The sequence below is a fragment of the Rhinoraja longicauda genome, chromosome 16, assembly GCF_053455715.1.
Source record: "Rhinoraja longicauda isolate Sanriku21f chromosome 16, sRhiLon1.1, whole genome shotgun sequence".
Lineage (NCBI taxonomy): Eukaryota > Metazoa > Chordata > Chondrichthyes > Rajiformes > Arhynchobatidae > Rhinoraja > Rhinoraja longicauda.
In genome coordinates, this window is record NC_135968.1 from 31,003,018 (window position 1) to 31,021,070 (window position 18,053).

Sequence of the window (18,053 nt, forward strand, 5' to 3'; positions counted from 1 at the left end):
ATTATCTGTAAATTACCCCGCCATTTGAAATGGGTACGTTAATTTCATCTGTGAATGCTATTTGTGACATTGCCAGAGAAAATATATAAATAAGGAAATGAGAAAACAAGCCTGACATTAACAATCTATCCAATGACTTTAACATGCATTCAAGGAAGCCTTGAACACCTGCCTTCTGCATTAGACATCAGACCGTCAGTTTTTTAAAAGATTCAAAACATGAACTTGGCTCAGTCTGCTCCAAACAAGGATAAAGTTTAATTCATTAAAATCTGATGGATGAATTAAACAGGTTTCAACGGATTATCGTGCAAGCATTATCAATTGAAAATCCAGAAATTACAAAATGTTATCCTTAGTTGTGATATCTTTTGCATGTTGTTGCTTTTACAATACTTGTTTATATAATGAATGTTGACAGTACTTCATGGAACTGAGGTTAAATTGTTACTGAGATTGATGGTGCAAGCGAGTGGCATTAACAAACAGCTGATAGCATTTTTACTCAGCCCTTGTACTGCCTGGCTCAGAAACTCCTCCAAAACAATTCATCCTATGAAGGCACCAGCATGCATTTATACACAAACAACAGGAAATAGAAACAACTAGTTATGAGTCTTTGTCATTGTTCAGTTCCCTTAAAGAGGGCTTGATAGTGATGTTCAGCAGTAGATTATATTTAAACCAGCATGTACATTAATCCTTTGCTACAGCTGTCTATCCTATTGCACTATGAATGATGACAACCTACTAAGTTAACTTCAAACTAACCGAGACAAACTGATAAATGACCTAACCACAAATAAATAAAGAACTATAGATCTCATCTAACCACTATGATAGATGCCTCTCATCTAACCACTATGATAGATGCCTTTACCTATATTCATAGGTGAGGTCTGGTGATTGATCGCAACCTGCAGCACAGGACTGCCGAAGTTCTGACAGACGTTCAGCCTTCAACACAAAGTAAATAGTTGACTAAAGATGGTTAAGAGGTCGGCATTTAGAACGTGTGCAGGTACCAGGGAATTATGACAGTCCTGTGCAGGAATCAAATAATAGCTGATTTTTAAAAATCCAATAATTGTCTCAATCAATAACAGTGATAACTTAGACCAACAAAGCTTAAAATATGTAGGAAGGAACTGCAGATGCTAGTTTAAACCGAAGATTGATTCAAAAAGCTGGAGTAACTCAGCGGGTCAGACAACATCTCTGGAGAAATGGAATAGGTGACATTTCGGGTCGACCCTTTTTCAGACAGTCAGGGGAAAGAGAAACAAAAGATATTGACGGTGATGTAAAGAGATTTAGAACAATTAATGAAAGATATGCAAAAAAGTAATGATGATAAACAGGCCATTGTTATCTGTGTGCCAGGTGAGAAAGAGTACAGACAATGAGACTCAACAAGACGACTTTGAAGCTGGTACGACGGGTGGGGGAGGGGTGGAGAGAGAGGGAATACTTGAAATAACTTAAAATACATAGTTAATGCTGTTTATCGTATATTACTGCTGTATTCGAGTGCAGTGAAAGCTGCTAATCCATGAGCCATTCTCTGACAATGTATTATCTTTGAAATAGCAGAGGTTTTTCTAGAGGCTGTGCTCATCCATTGCTCCAACTGGCATCCTGATCCTATGATTGCCTGCATTTCTGCTCAAATACATGGTTCAGGGATGGGCTAATGTACAAAGCACGTTTGCCAAATTTTGTTTCACAAGTGAGTTAAAAGAAATAAAATAACAATTGTTGAAAAAAAACACCAAGAAAGATCTCAAATAGCCCATGAAAACACTTACTTTTCAATCAAGATGAACAGGAGCTCTAACAATTCATCCCAGTATCATTTGAAAGATTGTGCTGCATGCTCGCTCTATCGCTCTATCGCTCTATCTATCTATCTATCTATCTATCTATCTATCTATCTATCTATCTATCTATCTATCTATCTATCTATCTATCTATCTATCTATCTATCTATCTATCTATCTATCTATCTATCTATCTATCTATCTATCTATCTATCTATCTATCTATCTATCTATCTATCTAATTATTATTATATTACTAAAACTCTCGGTTTGTTTGTGTGTGTATATGTTTATGTGTTTGTGTGTTTGTGTTTATGTGTGTACCATCCCCTGTACACAGCCAAAACGGTACACGATAGCGCAACAATTTTAGGCCCACCTTACTCACTATTGTTGTGGGGTTCAAATGAATGTTAAATTTTTCTAAAATTCCAGTTTTTAATGTTTGGAAATCACTTTGTTATGTTTAAAAATCAGTTTTATGTCTGCCATTCGCCGTCACCCGCGTATGACGTCACACACACACACACACTGCGGCCGCTCTCCTACTTCTCCTCCTCCGCCTCCCGCCGCCACGCTGACCGCTGGGAGTTGTAGTTGCCACCCGACCCAGCGGTTGCCGCTCGAAAGGGGAGCGGTACCCACCCAAGTGACGGGAGTGGTCGTCAATGAGGGGGGGGGGGGGTGACGAGAGCGTCAGGGGAGGGGGAGGGAGGAGGGAGGGGAGAGGAGTGGGGGGAGGGAGGGAGTGGGTGAGGGGGGAAGGGATGGAGTGGGTGAGTGGGGGGGGGGGGGGGGGGGAGTGGGGAAGGGAGGGAGAGGGGACCACCTGGAGTCCAAATACTGACCAAATACCGATTACTGACAGTACTGACAGGGTCCTGACACAAAACATCACTTATCCATTTTCTCCAGAGTTGCTGCCTGACCCGCTGAGTTACTCCAGCATTTTGTGTCTATCTTTGGTATGCAATTTCTGCTGTTATGTGCTCTTTTAATATCTCCTCGACATTAAGTTCCAAACCTGTTAATGCACGTGATTAATTATCTTGTTATTATCAATTACACCTATGGACCACACAGCTATGCTTGAGAAATCTACTGGAAATATAGAAAAAATTAATTGTTTCATTGTTCCAGATACCATGCCAACCAAACTGATATAATTACCTATTAGAGTGCCAAATTAAAAAACCTGATCTAAAGGGAATTCTAACTTCCCGTGCCACAGTGCTGCGTGGAGCAGGCAAAACATTAAGACGCAACAAATAATATGGTCATGTTCTTTCTTAAAGCCTGTAAAGTACTGATTTATTTGTATATAGTGCATTTATTATGCTTTAGATTCTGCAATAACCAGTGGTCCATTTATTCCTTTGCGTATGTTTAACCAATTCAAATATGCAAGATTAAAATTCCACTGTTAAAATGTTTTCTCAGTAACTGACAAGTTTATTACATAATTTAAAAGGGTCTAATCTTATATATTAAAAACTGTTTTAATATAGAATAAATGCTCATTGGTGAGCTTTGTATCATGATATTAATCTTTCATAGTTAATGACCAATTTCTATATCTGACTACATCACTGAATTAGATGTTTTTCCTTACGTTTAACTATATTATTGAAAGCCATCTTTCATCCTGGATTGACCCCTCACAAAGGCTCTAATGTAGGATAGTTGCCACAATGACAATGTTTTTGGAAAACACACAAGTCGCTGTCATTAATGGTCTGAAGGGCTGTAAGGTGTTACATTCCATGAAGGTTGGACTGACAATTTTTCCCCTTCTCTCATCAAACGCCATTCACTCACACACGCAAATCATGGTAAATAACTAGAGTAGCCTGGGAATTTGGAACAGTTCAGTTATGAAGACTGGAATCAACATTTCTGTACCAAGTGCTCCATTCCCTGCAGGTTTGATGTGATTACGTCACATGTTGAAATCCCATTTTTGTAAGTTTGGACTCCGTAGGCAGACACCAGATATACTTACATTACAAGACTATGCTATCATGTTCGAATCTGTTGAGCAGTGGAAAAACGCTTGGCGGCTTTATTTTTACGCACCACTGATCTGACACTATCAACTTCACAGCCGCCAAAATGAAGTCCAAAGAGGCTTCAACCATTATTTATGTTTGAAACTGTCTATTTTGCATTTTTAATAATTCTGTTCAGCATCCACTGACTTCATAAATAATAATTTCCCTTATTTGGTCCCAACTTACCTCGAGAAAATATAAAACTTTGAATATTTGGTCTTCTTGAGCTATCAGGCAGGTTTACATTTATTCCTGTAAATCGTTTAACTCACGGATACAGGCCAGAAGTGTCAAATGCTTTCATCTGTTTTTCGAAGAAACATTTTTGACAGCAAACTGCTACAAACGCCTGGCATAACAGTATAATCTCTTTCTACATAGGATTTTTTAGTCAAATATTTCATAATTTTCTTTTTAAAATAACACCAAGAGTTCGTTATTTTTGGAACATTTTGACAAATAACATTTCTTCCATATCTCCTGAACAGTCTTAATTTTTTAACAGTAATGTTTTATACCTTGGTGCTTTGTTTATTTTGGAATTCCTGTGCAGCATCCTAGGATTAAAGGAAGTACCCATCAAATTGCCCTTTGTTAAAGGAAAACATTATAATAAAACACCCAAAAATGAATTAAGGTATCACAAAATGCTGGAGTAACTCAGCAGGTCAGGCAGCATCTAGGAGAGAGGGAATGGGTGACGTTTCGGGTCGAGACCCTTCTTCAGACTGACCCTTCTTCACCCTTCTTCAGACTGAAGAAGGGTCTCGACCCGAAACGTCACCCATTCCCTCTCTCCTAGATGCTGCCTGACCTGTTGTGTTACTCCAGCATTTTGCGATACCTTCGATTTGTACCAGCATCTGCAGTTATTTTCCTACAAAAAATGAATTAAAGTGAATTAGTCTTTCCCTATTTAACAGACTAAGCAGTCTTTTTGCTGAAGTTCCCTCCTTATCTTGGGAAAACTTGCAGGGGCTGAATATGTGTCAGCCGAATGCCTAACTGCAATTCCCTTGAACAGGAGAATAACCCAAAGGACCAGAGGGTCAAAAATTCTTGAAAGATCAATTTAACTCTGGTATTTAATTTAATTTCTACAAAGACAAGGTTCTCTGCTCCAGGCTGAGTTCATGGAAATGAAAGGGAAGGCTAATGCCAGAGTTACACTTATGCTCAACACCTAATCAAATACCGCAGTAACACGCAGTCACAAATGTTTATGAAACATATCTATTCATTGCTTATGGCTCAAATAAGTAAAGCTACACCATATGAATCAAATCACAGTCAATATCAGAGAAAATCCAAACCTCTGTTAAGAGGGAAATCCATGGTATACTTCTGGCCCAATTATATATAAAAAGAAGAAATATCAAAAATCAACCTTTAAACAGGATGAAAGGAATACCTGCTTTAAAGTTGTGACAGACAAATTAAAGAATTTACTGTCTAATTTGTGTTTTAGTTCAATTGGAAAGGAATGTCTAGAAATTCGTTCCAGTCCAGGGGCTTAATAATCAATATTGAAAATCAAAAACACTGAAATAAAAACAGAAAATGGTGGAGACAGTGAGCGGGTCAAGCTGTATCTATGGAAAGAGAAACAGTGTTCTTGTTTCAGGATAAAGATCCCTCATTAGACCTGAAAAAGTGAGGTAAAGAATGAATTTTAAGCTGCAGAGATTGTGGGGGTGGGATGGATAGGATGAAAAAGAGAATATTAAAATCCATGGAACAGTCATTACTTTAGTTCCACATCGGGTTGCTTCGTCAACTCTGCCTCCAATATACTAACAACTAAATTGGTGCTGCTTGCTATGTTCGTGTCAAACTTAAAGATTTCATTACTTGTGCTGCCAATTTTTACTCAGCTTCATATCATCCATCCCCGAATTTTCCCTTCCCTTTCTGGATCTCTCTCCATCTCAGTTGATAGGTTAGAAACAAATATCCATTATAAGCCCAGACTCCCACAGCTACTTCAATCATTCTTCCTGCAACTGTGCAAAACAGACATTCGAGCAGTCCGTTGAGTCTGCTCCAATAACGATATCATCCTTTATTCTTAACCATGGCTTCCCCTCTACCATTGCTGACTGAGCCCTCATCCGTCCCACAACTCTATTCTCACTCCCTCTCATCCCAGCCAGAGCTGGGATAGTGTTCCCCAAGTCTTCACCTTCCACTCCACCAGCCTCTATATTCAATAGACGACCCTTCATATTTTCTGCCTTCAACAAAATGCCAATACCAAAATTATTTTTCCCTTCCCTTTCAGCATTCCAAAGGAATTGCTCCTTTTGCAACTCTCTAGTCTGTTCTCTCATGTCCACTAACCATTGCACAATGAAAGCATTGGTGTTGCCTTCTGCACTCATGCGGAACCTGACAATTGCATCAACATCGCCACTAACTTCACTATTGTGCCCTCAAATTTACTTGGACCATTTCCAATATCTCTTCCCCTTTTCTTAATCTCCTTGTCTCCATCTCAGGAGACAAACTATCTACTACAATACTATGGACATCCATAGCTAGCTAGACTACGTCTCATCCTACCCTGTCTCTTGTACAGACACCTTCCCGTTCAGTCAGTTTCTTTGCCTCAGTTTCAATTGTTCTTGTGAGGTTTTCCTCTCCAGGATATGTGAAATATCAGGAATCACAGCTTTCCCCTCCACTCCCAACCCCACCACTGTGGTTGACCATGTTCTAACATGCATGTCTTCTATATAATGCACCTCTGCTCCCACCCCACCTTTTCCCAGAGGGAGCAGGGGTAGAATCCCCTTAGTTCTACCTTTCACCCCATCAGCCTCCACTAGCCTCTGCATCCAGCATATCATACTCCGACATTTCGCCAGCTACAATGGGATCCCACAATCACAGCCTGCCCTCCTGACCACTTTCTGTATTCCGCAAGGACTTCTCCATGACCCTCTAATTTGCTCATTCCTCACCAGCCAGGTTAGACGACACAATGCTGAACACCTGCACTCAGTCTGCTGTGCCATCTTGATTTCCCATTCGCCAGCCATTTTAATTCCCCTTTTCATTCCCACATTGACTTGTCTGCCCTCGGTATTCTCCACTGCCAAAATAAGGCCAAACGCAATCTAGAGGAACAGCACCTCATATTCTGCCTGGTTAGTCTACAACTCAACGGTATGAACATTGAATTCTCCAAACTCAAATGACCCACACCCCAATGCCTCTTCCTCTCTCCACCTATCTACCTGGTTCTCTCTCACAATCCCTTTTCTCCCCAAACCCTCCTGCCCCTTATCACCATGTATTTTTCTGCCTCTCTTCCACACTCCTCTTATGCAATCCTCTTCCCCTATTGCTCACCCCCTCCTTCTGTTGTTCCCATCTGTCACCTCCCCTCATTCAGTTCCTTTCATCTTCCTTCCCAATCAGATGCCAGAATCTTTAATCTTTTGTTCTCCACTGATCACCTCCCAGCCATTGTTAGTATCTCAATTATTTCCCCCCGCTTGATGTATCCTGCCAATCAACCCCTCTTCTCCACTTACTTACTCTTTACTCTTTCTGTTTAAATATTAACGATCCATATACTTCCCACACATGATGCCTCACCTGCTGAGTTTCTCCGGCTGCTCTCTTTTTGTGGTCATTCACAATTGTCCTTCTCATGGCAATTGCCCATGCAACCACACCTGCTCTTTTACCTTATCCCCATGATTACCCCATTCTAACAAGGCTCAATGCAGGTTTGAAGAATAGCATCTCATCTTCCATCTGAGCACATTGCAGCTTATAGGTCATAATATCAAACTCAACAATGTCAAGTGCCTTACTTTCTCAGTTTGTATCAGAACTGGCTCTCTCTACTGACAATGCCTGATCTGTTATGCATTTTAAACATTTTCCTTTTCGATTCAGTTCTCTATAACATCTCGGACTTCCATTTCACGACTTTTACATTACCTTTTTTATGTTTTCTCTCTCTAATATCGACTTTGGAAATAGGCCTTTCAGCAAGGTAACTCTGGTTTCATCCTGAGATCTTCCATTTGCCCTATATATATATATCTCACTACAATTCAAAACAAACGGGGTGTCTCTTATTTTTCAGTTCTGATGAAGGATTTTCAATGCTTCTGTTTCTTTTTTACAAATGCAGCCTAACCTGCTGAGCATTTACACCCATTTCCATTTCTATTTATGCTGTGAGCAGACGCTATGTGCTCTACTTCATATCCAAAACCCAGTTCCATTGGCTTTACTGAAAAGATTCTGAACTTCACTGTGGACCACTTGTGGGAGCAAGGTGTCAAGTCGATATAGTTATTACAGAAATAGTAAAAAATCATTCCCAGATTTCCAGGCATATAAATTCAGGCTCTTCCAGCCAGGAAACATGCAAGACTGAAAGAACAGGGCAGAGAGAATTTACAGTGTTCTGATAAAACTGAAGTATGGAATCTAAATAACAATGTATACAGTGAAAATGAATATATTTATGTTTGAACAAGTCTACTATAAATTTGTGTAAGAAAGAAATGCAGATGCTGGTTGAAATCGAAGGTAGACACAAAATGCCGGAGTAACTCAACGGGACAGGCAGCATCTCTGGAGAGAAGGAATGGGTGACGTTTCGGGTCTTTTGTTTCCCTTAATCCCTAAGCAGTCTGAGGAAGGGTCTCGACACGAAACGTCACCCATTCCTTCTCTTCAGAGATGCTGCCTGTCCCGTTGATGTACTCCAGCATTTTGTGTCTACTATAAATTTCACAGTTTTCACAAATCTGTCTGTTAAGAACTGCAACACTAAACAGTGTATGACTCTGAAGTCACCCCCAGGAACGTACCAATGCAGTCACAATGCACCCTCAGGAACACCATGCAGTCACAAGACAAGGGCCTGAACTCAGTTCTCCACATGGGGAACTTGTGATTTCAAATATTTCAATTTGGGCAGCTGCCAAGTGGAGGCCAGGCATTTCCCCAAGCGGGAGGGAGAAAATTCAATCTACAGCACCGATCACTTATTACAACCGCAGCCTTCATTGTTTTCATCATCTTTTAATTTGATGCAGGAACATCATCCTAGCTGGGCAGAGCTAGCATGTTTGATCTCCCAGTTTTAAATAATTAACAATTAACTACAATTATCTATCCAACCAAATATAGAATGAAAATAATAACAATATTTAATAGCTACTTGGACAGGTCAATTGAGGGGAAAAGATTAAGAGAGATATGGGTTAAACAAGGACAAAAGGGATTCGTTTAGATGGAGCATCTTGGAGGCACGCACAAGATGGGCTGATAGGTCAGTATCCGTGCTGAATGGCTCTATGAAAAGCAGGCATTTTAGCAAATGAAAGATTTCCTCAAGTATTTAATGTTGAAAGACATTCAATATCTGCAAAACTCATCTCACATAAATGATAAAATTAAAGCTCTATTTCAGACTAACAATATTTAGTGCTCCTCCCCTACCTTGCATTCTCTGCTTTATACAATCAAATGACTATGACAGCTTCCTTGACCAGTTGTCTCCAACACCAACCTGTCACTAAAATATCTCTAAAATGTTCTTGTTCTGAGCAGAAAGAATGTAACACAAGACTCATTAACTAGTGATGAGAACCTAACTGTTCTCCCAATATTCTCAGATTACCTCCAAGCAAAAACACTGACTGCAATTTCCCTCAACTGTCGACAGACCCATGGATATAAATCTTCATTCAATTAATCTATCAATCAGTTAAGATAATCTCATTTAGTCAAAACGTGGCATTGTGGGTATTTGGTAACATTCAGTATGAGATGCTGCTTTGAAACTGTTGCTTGCAATGAGTTGCAAAAGCCTCCCAGATCATTGAAGGATATACCAGACGAGCAACAGATGTCCTGACATCCCTTCAAAATTTCTAGAGATTTTGCTGTAATTTCAGGAACTTTACCAGATGAAATAGTAAATCCTAACACTCACGGTTAGAATGTAGACAATCAAATTCATTGACTTCATATTAACATTGTGCATATCACCATTAAACATTAGAGTTGATCTGAAGAAACCTTTTCAAATGAATCATGTCTGCCACAGACTTGGTGGGACCACTGCAAGGACTCAGATTCACGAGCAAAATAATTATCAATTCATATAGAAAAAATGTACATTGGAAAACAGCTGAAAATAAATTACACTGTCTGGTGAATGATATGAAAGAAAAATGCTATCACCTTCTTCATGTATATGAATTTTTGTGTTTCTTCCCTATGGGGAAATTAGGAACTAAAATAAAGAAAACAAACAAGCAAAACTTGAAAATAAAATCAAACTTTGACAGACATTGAATTTTCTCAAACAAAACCACCAGCCAGTATGAATTTGTCAGTCACAAAAGCCAAAAGTTCAAAATAGCACACACGATTAAAACCTTTGCAAATAGTTTCAGTTGTCCTCCAGTTAAGATTGCAATCTACCAAATTAAAATTATTTACCTGGGAGATTAAAAAACAAATTCCTAAGAAACATGAGAAGCATTTGGGTATTTAATTAGATATTCAACTAGATTTTTCTTTTTCTTTGATATAACCACACCTTTGAAATCAATTCAGCTTTGAAATCAATGAAATTTAGCTTACCTTCTGCTTCTGCTTCTGATGCACCATCAGCAGGTTTAAACTGTGGCCGTGCTACAACTATTGTTGCCATGGTTAACATGGCCCAGCAGACTAAGTAACAACTAGGCATCCTGTTAGTGAAGATAGCTATACTGATGCTGGAACTCCATCTTGACTCTAATCCCATCTGAATTCTTGTATATAGGCATGAAAGACAAGTATCCTCTTCTTAACCGTGTAACTCCTCACTTGAAAGGCTGCAGAAATAAGAATTAGTTTGTCAGTTGAACATTTGTAGAAACTGCTTTAATCTGCAAATATGAAAATAGTTATTTTCACAACTGCGACAATAACTCATTAGAGCAAAAATAAATCATATTACACTTATTTCTGCGAAAAGTTGCAAAGGAAACTTAGAAGAATTTACAAAAAAACATGTATACTGTTTAAGAAAAAACTGAAAAACTATTCTAAAAAAGTTTCATTTTTCTATTTCTACAGACACACTTGGAAAGTAGAAACCCATTCATCATGGATTCAGTGAAATGATTAACAAGATTAAACGATAGAAAGATTTCATATTCTGTGATTCTTCCTGTGCTTTCTTCATTTAGTTTCCCCTTTGTGTTCTTGCTGTAATGGAGATTTAAAAGAATCCTACTGGAAAATAGGCTTAGAACTGCTCCACTAAACAAACAGAGTGTTTTGTTAGAATTATAGTTAAACTGACTGCAAGCAATCCCCGAGTATTTTTCCCCCAGTTGGTATTAGAAATGAGGATGCAAACAATGCAGAAGCACAGCATGGGAGACTGCATTTGCACATGCTCTACATCCCGAGTGATGCATATTCTGACCCAAGTCAACATACAACTCAAGATTTAAAGTCGTGCACAACATTAAATCAACTGAGGGAAATAAAACATCTGCTCAAGAATAAACGTGCATGATATATCTGCCTCCAAACACTGCGGTTAAATAAAGCCGACTAAACCCAATTTAACAACGTACCTGACCAAATATTAGTTATGTTTAATTACTGAAACAGAATGAAACACAATTCAGATACTGGCTATTCCTTACTGGCTTGACAGTATTAATGTACATCACTGAAAAATTAAATTATCTTATACTGCATTTTTCTGCTTATAAGAGTTCCATTGCTGATCAAGATGAAGTTACACTTAGCTTAAAAGCAATGCTTTTCACTTCAGGGGACTCAAATATCTCCAAACACATCTTGCTTACATGATGACTACACGGAACAGGTGATCATCAATTCAAAGATCAATATACTAAGGAAAGCATCTGACTATAATCCCCTTGATGTGCCAGTGTTTCAGATGGAACATATACTGCTAATGAATCACACATTTAGCGAGAGCAAATCTCAAACAATCTCACTCAATGCTAGAAGCTTTGCATTTCTGTCAATGAAATTAATAAAAAATATTCTGCTATTTATGGTTTTGAAGCAATTAGATTTTCTTTCATATTTTCACTCTTCATTTTCCATTTAATGTATTTTTAGTTTTAAAATGTTGCTCGGCTTAATTAACATACCTTTAGATAATTAAACCTAGTAAAAGACAATTTGAGTATTATAAATGACAGGAATTCTAATCCGTGCATTTATATCCATATAAGTGTTTGCTACGAAAATACATCTTAATGGTTGGCAGTTGGTCTTTTCATGTTTCTTGGAGTTCATTTCATACTAATCAAACCTATCACTTAACTGTTCCAATGTTTAGATTACAATGAGCTACAGTTCAAACTTTCTTCATTTTAGAACTAATATTTTCTATTTCTTCTAGTAATTAATTCTATTCAAAGTATTGCTCTTCCATTGAAGGAAGTGATAGATAAGTGCGGTAATAAAGAATGGATTACAGTTTCATATCACACCTGAATAAATAATTCAAAAAATGAAGTTTCTCAAGAAATTCACATTTAAATACATATTCTTAAAATTACCACATTGTGAAAAGTTTTTAAAAATCACATTACGGAAATAATGTTCTATTCGCCTTATACCTCAACTTAAATACAACGTTAGGTCACCAATGTTTTTCAGACCGTTCACATATTGGCCCGTTGCAGAAACACATAAATGTACAACAACCCTACACGGTTTCTGTTACAGTGAAAGCTGGTCTTTTTGAAAGGGAACTTTGTCTCCCTCCACAGACTACATTGGGGAGGAGCTGTCAAGTTAATTTGATTGATGGCCTCAATGCCACCCGCTCTGCAAGCCATTTTCACCTCATCACATACCTGCCCAAATTATTCTAAACATGGGAAAGGCGGCGAGGCTGAGAGAAGTACTGCATTCCTTCAAGCTAACAAAATCTCCATGTACAATTTGCAAGTGAGCACTTGTTTAGCAGTGACTAATGAAATTTAACATCAAAAATGATCATCAGAAACATTATTATTGTTCAGCCAGTTATATTGTCTTTTCTATCCCTTAACGACTCCACAATGTTACGTTCAAACAAAGCATGAAATAAAAAGATACTGTATTTCTGATGTTAAAGATTACATTCTCTTTCATTTTTTTGGCGTACAATAATTGCTTGCAATCCAACACCACTTAGTAGAATTACCTTAACTGCACAGCAAGAATATGACCCACGTACCCCACAGCAGGCGTATGCACAGGATGAATTAAAGCAAGGAATGTGGGCTCCCCCGGGTAGTCTTCTGGAAACAGTTGTCCCTGGACTACTTGGATCCAACTGCCACAGATCTCCGAGGAAAAATCAACTACTTGGATCAATGAAACCATGACCCAAACACACACATCCAACATGCGGCTCTGGCAGAATGAACACGGGCATCCATCTCTCCAAAGAACTCTCTCTTATTTAAAAAAAAGAAAACTAAATTACAAGAGATAACAATTCTCTTGACAGTAGTATTGTAAGAAAGCAAAGAGGGCAACAAAACAGAATTAAAAGCAGACTCTGCAGCCCTGGATTTGGATACACTTCATTCACTAGCTCGCTGCAATCTCAAAAGCCTTGTGGTGTCTGCAAATCTTTTCTCCCTCTCTCTCCCCTCTTTGGTCACTCCCCCCTGTTTGTAATCTGAACCCGTTCCTGAACCGAGCTTCATCATCAAACAAGCAGAGCAAACTGCCTCTGCCAATCAAATCACTTTTCAGTAATGTTTAACTCTGTGGGCCAGGCTGCAACTCCTCTACTTCACAGCATGTAGAACTTGGCACAGTTTGCTGGCATGCCCCTCAACTCAGTTTAATCCCAACACATGAACAAATATTTGAAAGACTAGTAGCTGCTGCATTCATATAGCAAAAACGAACGTAGGAACAGGAAGCCACAAGACAATGGGGCATTCATTAACATCTACCTATTAGTACAGAATGCACTATTTTGGTTGCTCAATGACAAGGCAGACAGCATTTTTTTCCTTTAACAGCGATTCAGGGAGTTTACTGCTTTAGTCTGAAGGACAGCAATCAATCAACAGCAGCTCATTTAGGTAAATGGTTTACCATTGAAGCAAAGTTTGGCAAATTCTTAAAAGGAACAGTAATTGCACAGTGTGGAAAACTAAAACAAAAGGGATGTCCGTAATAAAAAAAATACAAATAATGAGCAGAGTAAACAATTTCATCACGATGAGAAAAAAAGGCAGATTGCTGCAAGCTTGGGGAATCTTTCACACTAATTACATTTTTGAATGTGGCCATAATCTATTCACTGATTTTGAAAAGTGATTGGCTGCTTTGGAACTCCTTCAGGGTCCCATTGAATGTGAATGGTATAGCTAATAAGCCCATTATTGAGCCCCCCAGTGGAGTGTGAATGGACAAATAGACACTAGTCAGCAGATTAGGGAGAAAGTGCAGTAAAGCCATCAGAGGCTCAAGGTGACAGTTCAGCCTGCAAAGAGAACAATGGCCAAGTCTTATCCAAAAGCAGGGACTGACAAGGACCCCATTCAACATATCTTCACCTCCCTATAGGAGATCCATTTTATTTTGTCTTTCTCTGACAAAATATCTCAAGTAGCCTAAACTCCTGAAAGGCCCCTGAGACTTCCTTTAAAAAAATATGCCGCTATAAATTTCATACTAAAACGTCAAAAGGCAGTCAGGACACTAATGAGAGGCGGTAAGTTGAACAATACACTACGATAACAAAGTGCAGAGATATTCTGGAATTGCAGGCTATCGATTAATCATTTAATTGGGATGCCGATGCATTTGTCATAGTACTGGGAAAGCAAGAAAATACTGATTTGATATAAGAATATTGTTACGTTAACTACCCTGAATGTTTTACTTTGAACAATTAATTAAATGGGACAAGAGTATGGAATAAAATTTTCATTTCTGAAAAGATTTGCTTTTACAAAAGCGGTTTATCAAGATGCACACACCTGATACTCATACAACACGCACCACAATCAATGCAATATTTTCATCACTTCTGTGGAAAATGAAGAACTATTTGGGAGCTTTCAGAAAGGCAATGTCCCACTTCCATGATATTTTGCCAATGTGCCACTCTTTAATGTGAGCATGGACAGAAAGAACAAACAGACTATTCAACTATTAGAAGCATCACAATTCAAATTATTCTCTGGTCACCAATAAAACATGCTAATTTCCCGGCAGGAGTCATCGAACAATTTTTAGGAACATGGACACTGACTTGTTACTTTTTAACTTCCGTATTCAGAAACTTGAAGCTAATTGGTACAGCGTCCATCACCATCTGGCTAAGGTTAATCATCTCAACCCAAGTTGGGATTTGAATCTGAGGCCATTCCAAATCAATTTACAATGAAATTGTCAACTTATTGAAAGCTCAGAACAAAGCAAACATTTCAAAACCAAAACCTCGCTTTTCTAAAGAATGTCATAAAACAAAGGTTTAATATCAAGTAAACCAAAACATCAGGTTTCAGACTGCTTTTTTACAACAAAATTATGATACAGAACCTTACCTTACTCCAAAGGTAGACACAAAATGCTGGAGTAACTCAGCGGGACAGGCAGCATCTCTGGAGAGAAGGAATGGGTGACGTTTCGGGGCAAGACCCTTCTTCAGTCTGAAGAAGGAGTTACCTTACTCTGAGCAGGTCTAATGTAACCACATTTTAGCACGCTGTGAAGAATGGAGCTCATTTTTCCTGTGCTTCAAGCTTACTTACAGTGGCAAGATCCAAGCAGTCAAGATACTTTAAACTCATTCAGGCAATGGTGCCAGAATGTCTGAGCCAAAGCCTATTCCCACAAAATATATATATAACGTCTTTTAATCTGCAATTAATAACTTAAAAAAGTATATTTTGACAGTATGGGAGTGAGAGAAGAAACAAAAAAAAGGGTGGAGCCTTCAAAATGTAAAATATTTCTAAACATTGCGAGCTTATACTGAACACCGTGTGGTTTTGGACCTGTTACAAATGGAGTCTGTGGTCTCAAGATCGTTTGGAGCTATCCTGGTCCAAGACCAATCAAAAGGCAAATATTCTTCAAACAATTGCGAAGATATTGAAATGCAATGCAACTGTTGTCATGAACTCTTCAATGTCAAACTTTATGATAAAACCTTGAAAATTACTGGTTACAAGTTAAAGATTTATATGGTATAATGACAGAAATTCATTGTGCCAATAGAACAATTTATATCATCCATTGATTTGAATGACAATGACATTCTATGATGGTAAATCTGGTATTTTTTAATAGAGTATCACACAGAATATTTTATACATCGTTGACCCAATAGGGTTGATGCCATATAAATATCGGATGCACATGCTTGAATCCAGACCAGAAGTGCTTGAGCCAATTTTGCGTGTCAGGGTTTCACCCGGAACGGATTGTTAGCCTGACCTCAAAAAGACATTCATGAAACCACGTTTTAGAAAATGCACATGTACACACAGGCACACACCTGACATGCAAGTATAAAAAAAACTGGCAGACACATTTTTATTTGGGACCTCACTTGAAAAATGTCATTATAAACCATAGTAAACGAGGGCTGCTAAAAAGTGATATAGGAAATGAATGATCCCAAACTAAATCAGTACAGCTTCCCCTTCAACCTCTATATCAGCATACTTTAATATGTCATAATGCACGGCAAGTTTCTATATTCATTTACGTTAAAGGAAATTTGAAGACCAAAGGTTAATGAATGCTACAAAAGACAACAAGAAAAACATCAAGCCAAGCTAATTCTTTTAAAATAAATGGAAGGAATAATGGAGCTGGGTGCTAGGAAAGCAGCTGTGTTTTTGAAATCTATTGCTCACAACATTGTCATTCAAATCAATGGATGATATAAATTGTTCTATTGGCACACTGAATTTCTGTCATTATACCTTTAGAGGCTTTTTAATCCCATGCTTGATTCAAATCCAAGTCAAGAGCAGAACATATGAACAGACCAGCTGAATTAGCCTTTGAACCAGTTCGCCTGCTCAGCACCGGAATCACAAATCTCACACTAGTTCCAAGCACTGTATTTTTTTGCTCCAGATTCCAACATCTGCAATCCCTTTTGTCTCCAAGCAATGGCTCACCAGTTAGCTGCGAATGGCAAGCGCAATGTTCTTATTTCCCCTTGGCCACTGGCAATGTTTAGTGTATTTCCACACACAGATATTCTTGTTATCAGAAAACAGCATGTAATGATTGTGCCTGTATTTCTAATGTGTGTTTCAACTGTGCATGCTTTCTCTTCAAAACCTCAAAGTTGAAGAATTATTCCCTAAATCACTTGAATACTAAGAAATTGTGAGAATAAGAAATTACCAGATGGAGGATACTTGCAAAAAAAGTTAGGTGAAGTATTTTATAGATAAAGCTTATTGAAGCATTTTTATTTTGTGTGTTTTTTAATAAAGTCACTACTTTATTAAAAAAACACATAAAAACTAGAATTGTCTACAATGTCTCATAACTGGCTGCTTGGGGGTTGGTCTGCATTATTTCTCTCTCATTCTCAAACCTTGTCCATCATTTTGACTGACAACCCATGTGGAATGCAATTGAGTCTTTATTTTTGCTCCTGTGTAGCTGTAGAGCAACATCATGTACACCTACAAAAACATCACTCAAACCACAGGTATGTTGATCCCGTCCCTGTGTATCAAAAACTAATAGGTGGTAGATGTTTGGAGGAGGAGCCTGGCATGATATGTTGATTTTGAAACGCCGATTACAACTCCAGATGTGTCCAGGTTTGGAACACCATATATTTTTCTTCACATAAAAAAAGGAACAATACGCACAAATGTTGCCGTCATTCAACAACAATATTACACAAAGAGTAATCAACATGAAACAGACTAGTAGGCTCAATCAGTTCATACCATAAACATTTTACAGTTGTCCAATTGCATTAATATTCCATTTTTCTCATTTTATACAAAGAAAATATACGATAGAAACAGACTGCTCAATCAGTCTACACTGTAAACAGAGTTGTGATGACACCACCCCAGCCATTGGGTGGGGCACATGACTCACAGAAACCTAATGTGCACCACCAAAATTAATTTTCTCTGAAAACAAAGTCTAATTAAAGAGT

At 38.2% G+C, this 18,053-nt stretch overlaps 1 protein-coding gene across 9 annotated transcripts in view; it reads right to left on the bottom strand.

Moving 5' to 3' along the window:
• The window catches only part of LOC144601427 (fibroblast growth factor receptor 2-like), a 152,499-nt gene that overhangs the window by 72,530 nt on the left and 61,916 nt on the right, over positions 1-18,053 (bottom strand). For 6 of the 9 annotated variants that reach the window (XM_078413531.1, XM_078413534.1, XM_078413533.1 and 3 more), the window contains one exon: positions 10,496-10,731. In XM_078413531.1, the coding sequence (XP_078269657.1) occupies positions 10,496-10,661 (166 nt within the window). In that variant the 5' untranslated portion in view covers positions 10,662-10,731. Of the gene's footprint in view, positions 1-10,495; positions 10,732-12,510; positions 12,607-13,082; positions 13,475-18,053 lie in introns of those variants that run through there. The other 3 variants (XM_078413530.1, XM_078413529.1, XM_078413532.1) reach the window with 3 other exon arrangements.